Source organism: Lagopus leucura, unplaced genomic scaffold, assembly GCF_019238085.1.
Source record: "Lagopus leucura isolate 7727_CA_CO unplaced genomic scaffold, USGS_WTPT01 Super-Scaffold_100004, whole genome shotgun sequence".
NCBI lineage: Eukaryota > Metazoa > Chordata > Aves > Galliformes > Phasianidae > Lagopus > Lagopus leucura.
This window is the reverse complement of record NW_024962264.1, coordinates 19,492,754-19,510,116: the sequence shown is the minus strand read 5'-3', so window position 1 is coordinate 19,510,116 and position 17,363 is coordinate 19,492,754. Positions and strand designations below refer to the sequence as shown.

The 17,363-nt window shown below is 45.0% G+C and overlaps 1 protein-coding gene across 6 annotated transcripts in view; it reads right to left on the bottom strand.

Moving 5' to 3' along the window:
- IRF2 (interferon regulatory factor 2) overlaps nucleotides 1-17,285 on the bottom strand; it is a 40,798-nt gene extending 23,513 nt beyond the window's left edge. For 2 of the 6 annotated variants that reach the window (XM_042870947.1, XM_042870952.1), the window contains exons 1-2: nucleotides 17,052-17,285; nucleotides 148-255 (exon numbers count right to left, since the gene is read on the bottom strand). In XM_042870947.1, the coding sequence (XP_042726881.1) occupies nucleotides 148-234 (87 nt within the window). In that variant the 5' untranslated portion in view covers nucleotides 235-255; nucleotides 17,052-17,285. Of the gene's footprint in view, nucleotides 1-147; nucleotides 256-1,179; nucleotides 1,307-2,402; nucleotides 2,468-2,488; nucleotides 2,589-2,720; nucleotides 2,868-12,594; nucleotides 12,694-17,051 lie in introns of those variants that run through there. The other 4 variants (XM_042870949.1, XM_042870948.1, XM_042870950.1 and 1 more) reach the window with 4 other exon arrangements.
- Nucleotides 17,286-17,363: the final 78 nt, after the last annotated feature.

Here is a 17,363-nt window from a genome sequence, read left to right as displayed (position 1 = left end):
AGATCTGGAACGTAAGGCCAGAAGAACAGGTTCAGCAGGAAGCATTCAGCGTGGCCCCTTTCAAGACTAAGAACACGAATTTACACTGCTATGAAGGACCTCATTCACACACACGTGCAGGCGTGCTTGCACAAACACACCCCTTACCTTATTTAGCCATTTCAGCCCTGGTATTGTGTTAGAATTTATTTGTTCTTCCAGCCACGGGCGCATCCGCATTCTTTCGACAGGCATTGTTACCTGCGCTGGAAGGAGCTGAAGGGAACAAGGGACAATGTTACTTGTTTTCCTGGCAGCACTCAGCACAAAATACACACAGACCTACTTATTAGCAATTTGCAGGCACTTAACAATCATAATACTGGCTTGGGATCTGCGTAGGAGACTCCCATAAGAGCAACTGAGATGATAAGACTTTCTCCACAGCAGAAAGTGATACATCTATGTTAGTAAACCCGTCACCTAAAGACACATGCCAATGGCAACAGCTCTTCAAATGACACAGGCAGGATACCACAAAGAAAATCAGTTGTCCTCCTGCAGAGATCTCTTCCATTGGCCTATGCTGCATTTGCTGAATACACTTTTTGCCAGCAAGAGAAAACAACAAAACCAGCAAACAAAGCCACACAGGAAACATCTCTGCACTAGCCATAATTATATATCTACTAACTAGAGTGTTTTCAAATGGCTGCTTCTGTTGCACAGACTTGATTAAGATAGCAAAAGCTGTATTTTTCATCACAGTACTTCATTAGACGGCTTGGCTCTGGTTGTGCACTACGATCCCTTCCCTCCAGATTTATCTGATTGACTCAGCCACTGATTTTTTCTTAAACTACGTTTCAATAGTGCTTAGCTAGGAAGGGAACACTCTGCAGCCCCCTCCAGGGGGGGACATACCAGGACATGTTATGTTACTCAGCTAAGGCTCCAACCGTCTTCTTTGTCTCTCTCTCTCACACAAACACATACAAGCACACGTGACCCTGATGCACTTCCCCATTTAGAATGGTGAATTATTGACAGAAGAGTCCAAAGTCTTGAAGCTAGGACAAATAATTTTAAAAACATTAACCTATCGCAAAGTGCCAAGCAGCACTAGATGCAGATTAAAGCGCTGCATAAAACTCCTTCTAACCAGCCTGCAATCAATCATTTCCACATTCAAGTACTTGCATTTGGGCTGCTTCTTCTCTCCCCCACTACACCAGGCTCAGCTCCTTCCTCTCTCCTTTGTTCTTCACAACTGCATTCTCTGCATCATTCTTAACTTCTCTGCTCTGCTATTCTTGTCACCTTTGATCTTTTTTAAAAAAAAAAAAAGAGAAAAACAAAAGGACTAGGCAACACATCTGAAAGCACACAGCAATGACACAAATGTAAATGTGTTTGTTCTTTTTTCCTATGGGATTACGGGCAACAGACAGACTAACAATCAGGCAGCACCAAGCCCACACCCAGCACAAGAGGAAGAAAAATGTTCAAAGTTTCCTCTCATTGCTCTGAGGACATGTATTTCCTGAAACTAACAAGGAATTAAAACCTGAGCGCAACAATAAGGCGCTGATATGTTTCCAGGGACCAAAAAGGTCTAAAATAGCTTAGAAAATGCTTGCCATTGCTCAGCTCACTTTCAAGTTCACTTTACTTATAAGAAAGCAGACAATCCTGGAGCCCCAGTCTGTGCAGGAGCAAAGTTCTTTTCTGAGTGACAGTGACACAGAAACACAGAATCATTAAGGTTGCAAAATACCACTAAGATCATCTAGCCCAACTGTCAATGTAGCTAAAATGCACTATTCCCTCTTCAAATATGCAAGAAGTGCAAGCACTTTTTTACAAAGCAGATGCAACCAGGCCCCAGAAACCCTTCTAGTACCAACTATCCTGTGTGGAACACTCAGTGCCACTTCTCCCCTATCAGGCTAGGGTCAGAGTTGAAAAATGCAAATGACCGCGCTAAAGTGCGAGTGCATTTCTATTTAGCTGTCAAGGAAGAAGCATGCAGATGTGACTAGCATCTTATAAGCTTTTCTTCTTAGGACTTTTCCAATATATATACACTCCGAGACAAGTCAAGGAAACACTACATATCACTTCAGATTTCAATTTGTAAATGTGTGCACAGGATACATCCTGTGTTGCGGCTAACAAGCCTCTAAGACAAATGTCAAGCCTATCTGAATGAAGTAGTTACACAAAAAGCAAGGAAGTAACCTCTAAGGTAGCAGCAGCAAATTCCATTTCGGGGTGAAAAAAATAAAAGCTGCCTTTGTGAAAAAGTGATGCTTTTCAGGAGGGAAGAAACTGCTGACACCACTGCTACAAGGAAGGAGGCCTTGCTCAGAGACAAGGTAGAGACATTTATCTCATCCCTCTCACGTCCCCAGGGGCCCTACCAGCTGTTCCCTGCAGATGCTCATCTCCTTCCCAGTGCCTGGAGCCCTCTGGAACCGGCACATAATCCACAGCCAGTAGCACACACCTTCACATCCATCACCTGCACCTTTTCAAATTCCTCAGCGCTAAGCAGAAGAGCAGTTTGGCTTGTGAGAAGGGAGGAGTGGCTTCCAAGATCTGTTTATCTGAAAGTAAAACGAAAGCCAGCTAAAAATAACCAGTGGTGATGTCCAGCTGGAGGGAGTTGTAGGCATCTTCTGGGGAGCTGTATTTCACAGAAGGGCAAACGCAGCATGTGTGCATTCATCAAAACATACCCTGTGCTCTTCAATGACCACGAGCTGAAGAAAATAAAGCCTGACGTTTTCAGAACGCACTCCCAGACCCTTCTGCCTTGGGACAGCACAGACCATAATGATGCTAAAATGCAGTGGTTTTTTGGCAGCCGTACGTCAACAACATCTCTGCAATGAAAATAACCAGTCAGCTCTATCTAGCAATTGCCTGTGTGAAATGAAGGTGCCTCATCTTCCCTCCAGGGCTGTCATACATGTGCTTTGCTTGTATAGTAAGACTACAATTCTGCAATGCCTCAAAAAGCAACCTCTGTATTTCACCACTGCCTTCCAGGATGTGTGACACAGTTTAGAGGCAGGGTTAGCTGGTGCACCTGGGAGTCTCATGATGATGGCTCCTTTCTGCACTATTTTTGTTGTTGCATTCACTGTCAGCTTGAAATCCAACCCTCCACGAGTGGTGGCACAATCACCTTCTGCCGTCAATTGTTGCTCGAGTTTTTAAAGATCTCTACAATTCCCTTTAACAGACAGCAAAAGCATGCTGAGTTTCACTAGCCATCACTAAACATTGTCATCTTCGCTCTACATTAGAGTATGTTAATTATGAAGCAAATACAAAGCCAGAAATGAGGGTGAGCCATACAAAACACAGGGCGCATCAAGGCCTCTCACTCCCACTTCTCTCTGGTGTTTACCCATAAGAAAGGAAAAAGTGAAACAATGAATCCTTTTAAGGAGAATGAAACATTAACATTTAGAGTGTGAAGCAGGCCTGCAACACCAGGAGTGCCTCTGCACCTACGGCCCACTGCCCATCAACCTTCACAGTGCACTTCCCCTTCAGACTTACACTCCTGAAGTCACAGCTACATGTAGGTGCACGTATTTTGTGCTCTGAGACTGCCTTCAGCTCCATCTCAATCTCATCATGAGCCAAGCTTTTTCTCACCCAGATGGCTTTGTGAACACGATGAGGAAAATACCAGGGTTGCAAGAACACCTCTTTCTGTCAGGTTTGTTCAATAGGCTGAAGCTCAACCAATGCTCCCATCCAGCAGAAAGGGAAGTGCACTCCAGCATGAGAGCATCTGGAGAGGACAGGTGACATCCCCAGAATCCAAAATTGCTAATGAGGACACTGTGCTTTCAGACCACAGCTTCAAATTTGGGCTGTACTGACCTCTAGCACCTCTCTAGGGAGGGCTCAGGAAAATACTCAGCACTTCCAGAGAACCATGCTGAAGTCAAGCTTTCTGGCATGACACTGAGAATAATTTCTGTCTGTTTTTTCTTCTGGTTTATAATTGTCCTGTGGTGGGGGAAAGGGAGAAATAAAAGCCAAGAAACACAATCAACTGCTAATGCAGATGGGACCCTGGAAAACATTTTTCTATCCTACAAGAAAAGGAGAACTCATTCAGACACGAAAGTAGGCCTGCCTACTGGGAATTCACTTTGTCAACATTTGACATTCTTAACAAGAAAGCACATCAACAAGAACCACAATTTGTAACTATACATCTTAGAAACATATTAAGCTTGATAGCTCTGTTAATATACTTTCCCTTTTCTTGCAGCATTTTCATCAACGACATCTTTCTTAAAGAGAGCCACAGTCAGGGGCTGTTGACTTAGCTGTGGGAGCTGGAACATACTGACTGACATTATTTCAGAACAGCCATTACCCTTCACTCAGTGACGTAAGCCTGTGGAGAATAATAACAGTACAGTAGCACTTTACAACAGCACTATAGCACTAATATTGCAGTAGTATAATAATAGTAGTTTGACCACTTTTGAAGGTTTGTGCTAGTTCTGCAGACAGGTCTGACTTCTTTTTGCAATTAGATACTATGAAAACACAATGGAACCTCCTCTCTGATAAGCCATAAATTGTCTGAATCCCGCAGATCCAACAAGAGAGATCCAACACAGAGAGTGTTATGACAGAAAGAGTTATGGAAGAAAGACAGGGCAAGTTGCTGCAGTCTGGACAGCACAACCCACCTACGAACACAGAAACCTGGAGGAGGCCAGCCAGCAACACAGCTTCTACTACAACACATCGCACTGGAAAATTTCTACATGGGAACTGTAAGCAGGGTCAAGCATACAAGCCAACCTCTCAAGAAAGACAGCTGAAGGAAAAGAGACACAACAGTGTACAAAACCGAAGCACAGGTGTAAGTGCTCTTATGAGCAGTGATACAAAGAGCATTGAGCAAGTAGCTGTCACTACAGCTTCCTCAAGACATAATGTTCTATTGAATTTCAGCTCCATACTTCTTCCTAAGATGTGTTTTCCCAACATTCTTTATGCAAGACTCTTTAGAAGGAAACCTATAGCACTTGTTTGTTTTTGAAAAGATATTTGTAAAGTATTAGTTATTCTCAAGAGATATTTCCCTTTTAAGAAATATTAGAAAAGCTATAAATGACAGTTGGGTTACATTCTATCTATCCTCACAGCTTTAAATATTTTCACTGGCAACGCTCTACAAACACCTTGTAGCCCTTCCTACTATATTCTAAGACACACAAATAATTTCCTTGATACTAGATAACAAGGAAATGACACTACTGACATATAGAAAGCATAACCTTTGAGAATGAAGAGCTCCTCACAGAATTATGGTAGTTGTAGAAAGAAAGTGAAAGCAACAGCAGAGCATGTAGTAAGTCTGAACAGCACGAGATGTTTTATTCCCTTCCGTTTTGCTCTGTCTGACAGCATCTGGATAGCTGAGAAATCACAAACGTTATCCCCAGACTACAGATTGCTCTGTGCCTACAACAAGTATAGTTTTTGAACTTATCTCTATGGAAGCAAAATAAATATATGAATGAATAAATAAATAAACAAAAACGGAGAAAGCAACCTTTCTTTTCCCATAACACAGTAAAAATCTGGATATGGAAGTACAGTTGTGAGAAGACAAGGTGAGGTAAGGCACTTGAGATGTATTTGCGACATAGGTCACAGCCTTTCCCCAGAGGTATGAAAAAACATCTGTTCCCTAGAGGACTTGTGCATAGTATTGCATGGGATCTATTTCTCTTTCCTCTGTGAGCAGAGAATTGACAATATTTAAAATAATAATAATAATAATAATCTGGTATCAGCTTTGCTGATAATCTTTTAAAGCATTCCCTTTGCTTCCTAACGCTGGTGCACATCAGAAAAGCATCAATCACTCTGTGTGACCAAACACATGCTGAAATGAGACCATACACTAATTTTAGGATTCAGGGAACTGGGTTCTGTATTTGTCCATGTGCCAAGACTGTTCAGGGATACAAAGAAACATGATCTTATTCTGACGACCAGCACTTATAAGCAAAATTCTGTCCCTTGGTCACAACTTGGACTCTGCCTTCACACAGCATTTTGTGTGTACAGACTCTGAGCAAACCTAGCTTGGAAGTCACCCTATTCAGAGATATTTCCCTGGGTAAGAAAACCTGTTCATGTGACCTGGCCAGAGGTACTTCAGAAACATAAACAAGATTTAAGTTGAAATACACGTAACTGAATTCAGACATCTGAACTGCGTCGAACTGCATCCTACAAGAGACCTCCACTTGGGTGTATTTCATGTCTTCCAAAAGCAAAAAGGAAACCTTACTGCTGATGCTGCCAATGCAGAATTAACATGCCTGCTTTCTGACAACCCCAAATTATGCAAATACACGTTATCTTTATTGGAACCTACAGCAAAACACTTAATTAAAGTAACATTAGTAAGTGAGGAAAAGTGCGCATATTCGTTCTCATAGGAGCATGGGTTAAGAGTTCCAAACCCTGAAGCTCTTGGAGTTGTAAAATGGAGATACAAGGCAAGAAAGAACAGGAAACTCTAGAAAAGACTTCCTAGACTCATGAATAAATTCATGATAGACAGAAAAACAGGTACCCTCTCTGGTCTTTTCTTGTCATGCATTAATGGTGTCTCTTTCTTCTGCTCCCTACAAACACTGACTCTACTAAACAGGGACAATGCAAACATTCCAACTCTGCCTTGTGCTCTCTTCCATTTAAAGCCTACTCACTGCTCCACACCCGTTGGCCATAATTCTTGATCCATACTGCTGCAAAACCAGTACTGTTCCTGCTCTTTAGCAATGCTTTGGCGGCAGCAGCAGACAAGGTCTGTGTGAGCTTGCTATGTCCTTCCTGAGCGTCACCAAGAAAAACATCTCACAAGAGCCAAGGAAGGTTGTATCTCACTTGCTCAGGTGCCTGCAGGAAGGAGGAGACTCCATCAAGACAGGCTGGAAAGCCAACAATTAAAGAGCAGGCAGGCTGGTAAGGCACAGGTCAACACACTACTGGTACACATGGCCTGGTCTGGCCTGGCCATTACTAAGGGCAACCAAAGGCAACCACAGAGAAAAATTCACCTGCTTACCACAGGTCCCAAACCACAGGCCACGACAAGATTTGGCTGGAAAGCTGTGGGATAGTGCCAGCAACAGCTACTCAACTTCCAAAGGTCCTGCTCAGCAGGGGCTGTTGGTGCTCACCTCGGGCTGTAGTGTGGTGTGAGTGGATGGAGAAGAGGGGGTTATCTAGCATTCCCCTCTTGTGCTACTGCTGCAGGCAAGGAAGATACAGACAGGTGGAAGGAAAAAAAAGTCTTCTGTCCTCAAGGGCTGGAGGGTGGAAAAGCTCCCCGCCATTCCTTACAGAAGAAAAAGAAATGGAACGAAAGAAATACCTCAAACACGTACTGAAATCAGCATTATACACTGCAAGACAAACAAGCCCAGGAAAATGTACAATGGGAATTCATACTGTATAGAGTGTATTTCATCAGCCCTATAGCATTTCTGTTCCACCCAAAGGGTGTTAACATGTCCTGGCTGGGATTCAGACATTACACATCAAAACAGACTCCTTCCTTTGGTTTCCATGCAAGGCTTATTTTCCCTCAGCAGCAAAGACATGAGTTGTTGTTTTGTAGTGATCTCAGGCACTGTTAAAGGTAGCCCTTGGATTTGCAGACTAGAACTGCACCAAAGAAAAGCAGAGATATCTTAACACAACAGAACCAGGCATCTGACTTGTGCTTCTGCACTGAGCTGCTATGAAACAATGCTTCAGCTTCTCAGCACCTACAACAAGGTTTCTATTTTACTGGCTATTATGCTGAATACAAACACAACTTAAGATATGAATATGTGCTGCTGAGCCCATCCACTTCTTTGGCAACACAGTGACTTCCATCAGCGGGGAACTTGGCCCAGGCTTCTAACAAATAGATTTTTAAAGATCACCCCTGCAGTATCTGTGCCATCAAGATCATCTATTATTCGTACACCCACAAATGTCCCCAAGTCTGGTAGGCATGCAAAGCCACTGTTTCACTTTAAAGGAATACTTTGTTTCCTTCTTTTCTTTCTTTTGTTTCCCAGGTCTCACCCTGACTCAGGATGGAGATGCCAACTTCAGACGTGGTCAGGATGACAGCATGTCCACACAAACGGTAGCCAATGGCATGTGATTACATACAATTCTCTAGAAGTCTGAAATACAGCCACAAATTCTACCTGATTTATTTACTCCTTAAGCTTTGTTTTATGCCTGGTGATTGCTCAAGATTTGCTTTCAGCACCTGGGATATGTCAGGATTTTTCCCCCAAAAGCTGCCAGAAGACCAAGTGGTCATTTTTTCAGTAGTAGATCAGTCCTTCACTCAGACAAGTTTAGAAAAGGCTTGTTTACAACAGGAAAAATCACAGGCATGGTTGTCAGGCAACAATTAATTCCTTGCATCGGGGAGCAGTTATCCCCAAATAAATCAATTCTAATCTGGAATTAACTGCTCACACACGAATTCACTCTCGAACACCCACACATAATAGCTGATGTGGCTCTGCTGCAGCCAAACCCTGCACATTCTTAAATCTGTCAGGAAAACTCAGCATTTGACAGCTGATTCATAAGGAATTTTCCAGGCTGATGAAAATATAAGGCTGTTAAGGCTCAAACAATTATCAAGAATCGCTTCTTTTATCATACTAATGCAGCTCAGCAGCATTTTTTAAAGTCCCTCCCTGGCTCTGTTAGACTCAGTGCCCTGTGAGTAGGCTTACAGGAAACATCCCTAAAACATCTGCGGGGCGCACATTTCCTACACTGGTCTTTACGAAAACAACACCAAATCATACATGCAAGTACCTAAAAGATGGGGATTATACACTGTAAAAATCTTTTTCAAGGCCTGCAGTCTTCCTCCCCTGTCCTGTCGCTCCTCTGACTAAATAACACAGTCAGGGCTTTATAGGACACCACAAGTAAGAAAAGCAGCCGTTGTAAACCAGAAGTCCTTAATCTCAGTGTTCCCACACTGGTAGCTTGTGAGGATCGGGCAAGTCTCCAGAAAAGATGGTTATGTTTTAAAGGCGCTCAGAGAGGCAGAAAAATTATTTCAGACAGCTAACGCCAAGAAATGCGATCAAGGAAGAGGTTTCACATTTACTGGCCATGACCTGAACCTGATGTAATCCACCTTGCTCAGATTTGACTCGTTTCCCACATCTAGCCTTGTTTGTGTAACATACTGTTCTGCAACACACAGCAAAAACTATTTGCACACTACACTAAAGTACGATTTAATATTTGCTTAAAGCTTTCGCTTTATTGTCTGGGCAAAGGCAGCCTCTACCACTAAAGTTAATAGCTAACTCACACCTTCTTGCTACCCAGACTTCTAATTGCCAGCACAGCATCCAGAACCGAGAGAAGTCAGAAACCATTCCTGCCTAACTTCTCACCGAGCACCAAAGCCAGCCCTCTTGTGAAAGCAGTTTATCCCTCGCTTCCAACAGAAGGGATGACTCCCAAACTTCTGGCTAAGAGGGTTCAATTATTAAAGAGAAATATACGCTATTTTGGATTAGTAAAACACACTTCTGCCACTTACTTAGCACTCTTGCTTTAAGGACAGACCACAGAAGGCACAGACTTAGGGGCAGGGATACTCTGAATCATCCGCACAGCAAGCTGGAAACATGTCTGTCACATGCACTTATTTATGCTTACAAAAATAGCACCGTGAAAGAAGCAGATGTGTGAGCACAAAAAATAACTTAAATCGAGTTAGTTATTCTAGAGATACTGGCAGACACTGGTGAATTTAAGAGAGAAACGTCCCTCTCTTGTATGCAAACTTAAAGGACTCCATTTCAAGAGTACTAAATAATAAAGGCTTAGTAAAGACACGTGCTGAAACAGTATGTTGTAATCCTATTTGGTACAGAAATGCTACTCTTTCCACCACCATGGCACATACAGGAACTTCTTTACTCATTCATGTTGAGATATGAATGGTTAAAGGGATTGCTTACAAAATATGTTCTTCCTCTAACATTTGTGTCAATCAGACTAACAGCAATGAGACAGCCCCAATTCCTGATCTGCAGCTATTTCTATCTTGGAGGCTTCCTAAAATACTGCAGAGCTAGAGTGAGACCACTGAATTCATCTTCATTGCTATTCTGAGCCAGATGAACAACATTAAGCTAAATAAAGCCAGTATTCAGCAGCTTCCCTCACGAATCCCAAATCTCCAGAACAGGTTTGGGATCCAAAGAACTAAGTCCTGATACACCCGAACGTAACGCTCACCAAGTGTGTGAGAATTCAATCTCTGCAGTTGAAGTCCTTCATTTTGCACTCATACAGCTACTCAATACCCCATCAACACTTTGTTCAATACAGTCCCTGAATATGTGTCTCTACACATGAGAAGGATGCACATTCAGGTTTCTCAGGCATCCCAATGCCAGTATTACTACAATGTTTCCAAACATTACTTCCCCACAAGAACAGGGCCACATTGAGCACCGCAGGGTTATCACAGGGAGAACTAGATAGGAAAAGCATTAACTGGAAAACCAGTGGGAAAAGCTCTTACTTCTTATCAGTTAAAAGAGTGTTGTCCTGTAGAAGTCAAATTTACTAACAGATGAAGTAAATAACAACGCGGAATTTAATTTTATGAAGTCCAGCTCTCATGGTTCCTCGCTCTGTGTTTATTCTTTCATTTTTGCCAACTTGGAAATGAAAACCAGTGGAGTCAGTTTCACTTTTGTTTATATTTGGTTTCAATTTTATGCTCAAGTTTTGCTTTCACGTTTTTAACATCACAGCATGTGGATTTCAAATCCTGCAGGAAAGATTTCAGCAGCTTTAAAGTATTTCCCCTTTTTTCAACTGTGGAATTATTTTTTCTTTAGATAAGTTTCGTAAGACGCTGTTACAAATTTGGAATGCTTTTGGCAAGAGAATTGACTTATTTTGCTTTTAAAAACTGATATGCCACGCTGAATTTAATTCAATAGTTCTGTACTTTCCACTTGTTTTATCTTTCAATTAAATTAAAGCACATCTGCACAACTCAACAAAACAGATTAAGAGCAGCAGTGCACCAAGGGGACAGAAAACCCATATCATGCACCAAACACATGTTCTACATACACATCAAATGCATATACTGACCTAAACTTGCTCCTACCTCCTCTTATGGACCAATTAAGGCATTATCTTGCTTAGGCAATGCTGTAAGAGCTCCACCTGTAATACCGTCAAGCCACATCCAACAACAGAAACACCACAGCACAGATTTTGCCTTCTGTGCAATCACTGACCCCTCAACTCACAGATATCCCTGCATACACACCAGAAAGCAGAACTTTCTTACAACAAGCTGTAAGCAAACCCTCCTTTTGTGCTGTACCCATGCTAAGCATGTTGCTCTTTAAAAACTGCTGAAAACGATTCTATAGAAATGGTTAGACAACATCCACTGCAACAAATGTCAACGTGCTTTTGCCACAGCTCAGCTCCATTCTAACACCTTGATATGTTGCAAACATGTCCAGCAGTAACTGCAAAAGTGAGTTAAGTGTTTTACAGCCTATCATTAAGACGTGTGTGCTGCACAATGCATTCATCATGCCATATACAGAAAGGGTAATTGTATATGTTAGCTATAAATATGGAGGCATTAAACTCTTAACTATCAACACGCTAAATTTATAACAGTTATAATCAATACTAGTTTTTCCTACTGGCTATTTTAATCTTAATACAAGAGCTCACACCTTGTCAGTGCAAGGAAGAACCTTCATAATGTTCTCAATTAATGATTCACTGTATCTGAAAACAAGAAGGAAGCTCTTTAACTACACTGAATATTTTTTCCCATAAAGTTATTCTTACATGAGGAATATGAAATGAAATAAATCTGTTTTTCTCACTCATTTTGGTTTGCTGATATTTTTGTTTTCCTTTCGAAGTTGTGATCTCAAAAAACAAAACATCTGACACTAACCACAGTTTATAGCAGCACAAGCTATAATAAAACTTCTGTAAACACTACCTTATGGCTTATATCCTCAATATAACAATTACTGAAGGCCTTTGAAGAACTGAGTTCTAAAAGGTCAATCTTTAACAAATCACAGAGATAAGTAAGAGTTCCACAAAACAAGTAACGTTGTGATTAGTTCTCCTTCTGTATCTACAAACAGATTCCTGCACTGGAAGTCCACAAATGGAGATTCTAATCCTTGAAACCCCCAAAGAATTTCGCTGGAACACCACTCCTATGCAGCATTAGGTGCATGCATGATGCATTTAGCCTGCGTCCGGTTAACAAGTCCAGGTGTAACTAGCATAGGCTGAACAGGGGCATCTTGGAAACGTATGTTCTTTTTTCTGAAGTTCCCCAAAAAGCTAAGGCACAAGATTCATGCTGCAGAGGTCAGTGCACAGTCTCGCTTCTCTAGGTAACCTACAAACGGATCACTTCTTAGGCTTATGCTTATCCTCATGGAGAAAATCTCTACCTGCAGTTAGTTCTCAGAAAGAATTCTTGATCGGTACCTGCTGTAGGTTGTGGATATTCAGTGCTCCAAGTTTGACTAAGCTGCACGGCAAGTTTCTCTCCCACAGGCTGCCTCATCGCTTGTGAACCTGCTTAAACTCCTGGCACCCACAGCACGCTGGGGCAGGGAGCACCGCATTTATGGGCTGCCCCACAAACACCTCCTCCTGTACTGAGTGCCTCTCGATTGTTTCCTGTGGGCTGCGCTTACCTGCTCCCCGCTGCCTGTTCATTCTTCTCATTACACTGATGATTTCAAGGAACATTCCCATATCCTCCTCAGCCATCTCCTGGCCAAGGCAAGGCGCCCAGACTTTCACAAAAGCTGTTCTATCCACCTGATGGTCCTCAATGCCTTTCTCTGCAGCTCTGCTGGTTTCACTGCACCCTTTCTGAGACGGGGAAACAGAAATTGTTAATGCTGCTCAGGAGAGGGGAGCAATAGGGGTTTATGGTAGCATGATGATGCTTACTTTTCCATGTTTTACTCCTTCCTAATAATTCCAAACCTGCCTTCTGCTTCCTGAGTCACTGCAGGGCACAGAGCTTGTTTTTTCATAGGATTACCTACATCCTATGATCTTTTCCCTAGTAAAAACAGTCAGTTCAAGCTTTCCTTTTGTGTATAAAGTTAAGATTACACTGCCTTCCATATGCATTACATTTCATTGGTATGTACTGAATTTTATTTGCAGCCTTACAGCTGGGCTTTCAACATAACAAGATCCTTCTGCAGGCTTTACAGTTCGGCCTTTGGAGTTTGACTACAGGGAGGAACGGGTGAATCCAACGAGCAAACTTGCTGCACCACCACCCAGCCCCTCCTGCACCCGCTGATCGGCAGGGACAACCAGCACCCTCCTTCCATCCAGCAGGGCTGGCCATGGCCATGCCCAGAGCAACCTGATCCCATGCTGAGCCCAGCCCTGCTCGGGGAAGGGCAGTATCAAGGAGACCGCAACAACAGCTCAACAACACCTTTACAAACCCCACAAGACTGGTGACGCACAAGGTCTCCTCAACAAAAGCCAGGCCTATTCTTTGTCAAGATATCACATTTATACCTCCCGTTCACTAATCCCATTCACTAACTACTGGCAAACAAACTCAGAACCAACTGCCCTACAGTTCCCCGTCTCCGCAGAAAACTTGAACAACTGACAAGAAATTTGTCACCTTCTATTCCTGGAACACCAAGGCCAGCTCTAAGCAACAAGTGACACACATTGGGGAATGCAGTAGCAATTTCACATTTTAAGTATCACCTCCTCCACCTCATCCTTCATTTCCAGCAATTTGTTCTGATACCTCCTTATACAGTCACATTACTTGCGAGCAAACCCCAAACACGCTTACTCCTTAAAAAAAGTAAAAAGCCTCCAACAAAAGAATCTCCCAAAACTCTTCCTAGTGCACATGACTCAAAGACCTTGTTTCAGTCTTCTGTTGCAACTTTATCTTCCTCGAGCACTCCTTCTGCACATGGATCATTCATCAGCACGCTTCCTGCTTCTGATGCACTTCAAAGAGGATTTATTGTTTGTTTTCATGCTTCTAGAAACTTGTTCCATGACTCTGTTTGGCCTACCTTATTATGTTTAACACAGATTTTACATTCTTTTCCATCCTTCTCACTGAGCACAAGACTTTAACTTGCTGAAAGATGTCTTTTTACTTCTGCTTTCCAGCTTCTTCAGCTCTTTCTGTATTTCTGGCAGATGCCATGCAACTGCTTTGAGCCTTTGTTACACTGCCTTTGAAGAATTACATGCCACCTGCAAGCATTTTACACTTTTGACTGCCTCTCGCCCTTGTACTCATGAAATTTTTTCTTCTTTCATGAAGATTTACTATGGAGAATTAACACCACCAAAGTAGCCCCTGGCTTTACTGCTCCTGCAACAACGGTTCTCTGCTCCACCTCAATGTATGACAGCCAGTCAACACCTTGAACCACGCGGCCTTAATCTATCCTCTTCCTATTTAGGCCTGGAGCACCAATTCACAAGATCCTGTGCAACTTCCTGTCACAGGCGGTCCTTAACAACCACCACCCACTTCATGCACATAGAAACTACCCCATCCTCCCTAGGCCAGCTGCAGTCTCTGTCACTACAGTATCTGAGCTTCCACCGTTTCTGATACTCCAAGTACTGTATCATGGAGATGTATTAACAGCAGTTTTAATGCTACAAGGATGGCCCCCTCCAGTGAGAGGTTATCTCATGGCAAACTTTGCATTCTTCACCTATAGCCTGTCATTCTTCACCTACAGACTTTCCCCACAGTTTTGGTTTAAAACTTTTATTTTTATACACGCATATTACACATACATAAATGTATACTTCAGCTTAAGGCACGAGGGATTTATTTAGATAAATCCATTTTTCTAATGCAGACTCCTCCTATTCCAAATATATTTCCAGTTCCTCTTGAATCTTAGCAGCCTTTTTCTGCATCATTCTCTCTAACGCATTACGCCTGCTTTTCTGACACCACGCACAATTGTAGGCCTCGGTAAAGTGGAGATTTGGGTCCTTAGCCCCCTATCTAACAGCATTATTTTACTTCTCAAACCTCCCTGCTACCCCTTTCTATGTAGCATGGTCACTGACTAGCAGCCTTTCCCAGGAGACTGGCTTGCCATATTCTGACAGAGATACCACCAAGATACACGCGTCAACATGACCCCGAACACCTCTGTCTCCTAGATGCAATGCCCAGCTCCCCTCCACAAGGTTACCTGGCTGTGCTTGCAACTAGCCAAACACATGGCACAGGTCTCAGTGCAGCAATACTGTGCCAAAGGGCTCACTGCACACTCATGCTAACCACACTGAGTTTTGTCAGCAAGAAGGAGCCACAGCATGCTGGAGGCACATGGAGCAATCCCTCTGAGAGACGCTACCAGTATGGGACAATGAAGCCTCAGAAGGGACCAGTGGCACGGAAAGGTTGTGATTCAGACAGAAACCATCTGCCTCACAGACCACTCGTGCTAGTTTTATAATTGTGTCACCATTTCCACACCAGGGTGAATTTAAATTTTGTTGCTACTTGCAACTCTCTTTTTTTGGTACTATCAAAGGATACTACATGCAAATCTAATAAGATTTAGTAACTGTAATTTTAAACGTTAAATATTTCATCTCAAACAGAGGTTTTGCTTTACAAGAGTTCCTGCGTTTCAGAGATCGCTGTCCAGAAGACCTGAGCGCAGTATGACAGTTGTATAGCATCTAGGAGCAACGTTCTGAGTGCTGAAAATGAAATCGATACAACCCCTTTACGGGAGCTCAGTGTATAAACACCGCAGCCTGAAACGCACTGCCGCGTTCGGTGCTTCCTCAGTGGGAGTTAGGGAGCCGAACGCCGCTGGGACCCGGGCTGGGAGAGGCAGTCCTTCAGCCCCGCAGCCCGGATCCCGGCCGTTCACACGGCACCGCAATCCGGCCCTCCTCACTGCACGCAAACAAAACTCCGGCTCCTAACTTTTTTCTTCGGGGAAGATGTCCGGCTCTCGGCCCTTCGCTCGCTGCCGTCCTCCCAGCAGGGCACAAGAGCCTAGCGGGTGCAAAGCGATGGAGCCCCGTATAAACAAAAGGCCACTACTCCCATCGGATCGGACGGGGAGCACCGTTAGCTGCTGCCGATACCGGCCCGCAGCTCATTCCGACCACGTACTAAAAGGACGAGCGCCCGCTTCCCGCAGCCCCGTTTCCTCGCTGGATATTTACAGGCCATCTGATCACCGGGGAACGGCCCCGGGTCCCGCGGCCTCTCGGCCCGGACCACAGCCTCGGCGACCCCAGCCGAGCCCGTGAGCTCCGCTCGGGCCCGGCGGCGGCGAGGCGGCACACGCCTGACCCCGCCGCCCGCCCGCCCGGAGATCCCGGGGAGCAGACGGCGGCTCGGCCCGAGTGGAGGCCGCCGTGGCGGTTGCGCCGCCCGCCGCTGGGCGTCACCGCGACGGAGGGTGGGGGGGGAGGCGCGGCCGCCGCTTGTGTAACGGCCGGGAGGGGCCGGGCAGCGCCCCCCGCCGCGGGCCTTCCCGCAGCCCCTCGGCCCGCACCGGCCGGGCCGCGCCCACGACGCCGTTCGCGGCAACAAGTGTTGGGCCGAGGGCGCCGCGCGGCCGCGGGGATCCGAGCGCGGCCCGCAAGGCGCCGAGCGCCCCGCCCGGGCCCGCGGCCTCCTCCGGCGGCGGGGCCGCGCTCGGTGCTCCCCTGCCCGCTCCTTTGTCCCCGTAGCGAGACGCGCCCGCGCACCGGCAGCTCGGCGGCCTCCGTGTCGCTGCGCTCCGCTCGCGGGCCCGGGCTCTGCCCGCAGCACCGGCGGGACGCGCACACCTCAGCCGCACCTCGCCGCGGCGATCTCAGGGGAGAAACAAAACAAAACAAACAAAAAAACCAAATACGACGAAAAATAAATAAATAACGCTATCGGCGCTTTTTACCTTTCCAGCGCGTCTTCGCGGCACTTATATAATTCCTCAAGGTTACCGCCGTTGCCAGGGGACGCGAAATGGAAATGAAAACAGGCGCTGAATAATCGCGGGAGCAAAACTAAAAGTTACTCCCTCCGCCTCGGCTGCGAAAGGTCCAGATCGAAAGCAAAACAAGGAGAGGAAGCGGCGAGCCGCCGGCGCTTGGAAATCCCCCCGCCTCCCGCCGGGCCGGGCGGCCGCGCAGCGGCGGGGGCAGGGCTGCGGAGCCCGTCATCGCGCGGCTCGGCCCCGGCCCGCCCGCAGCCCGCCCGGCAGCGCCGG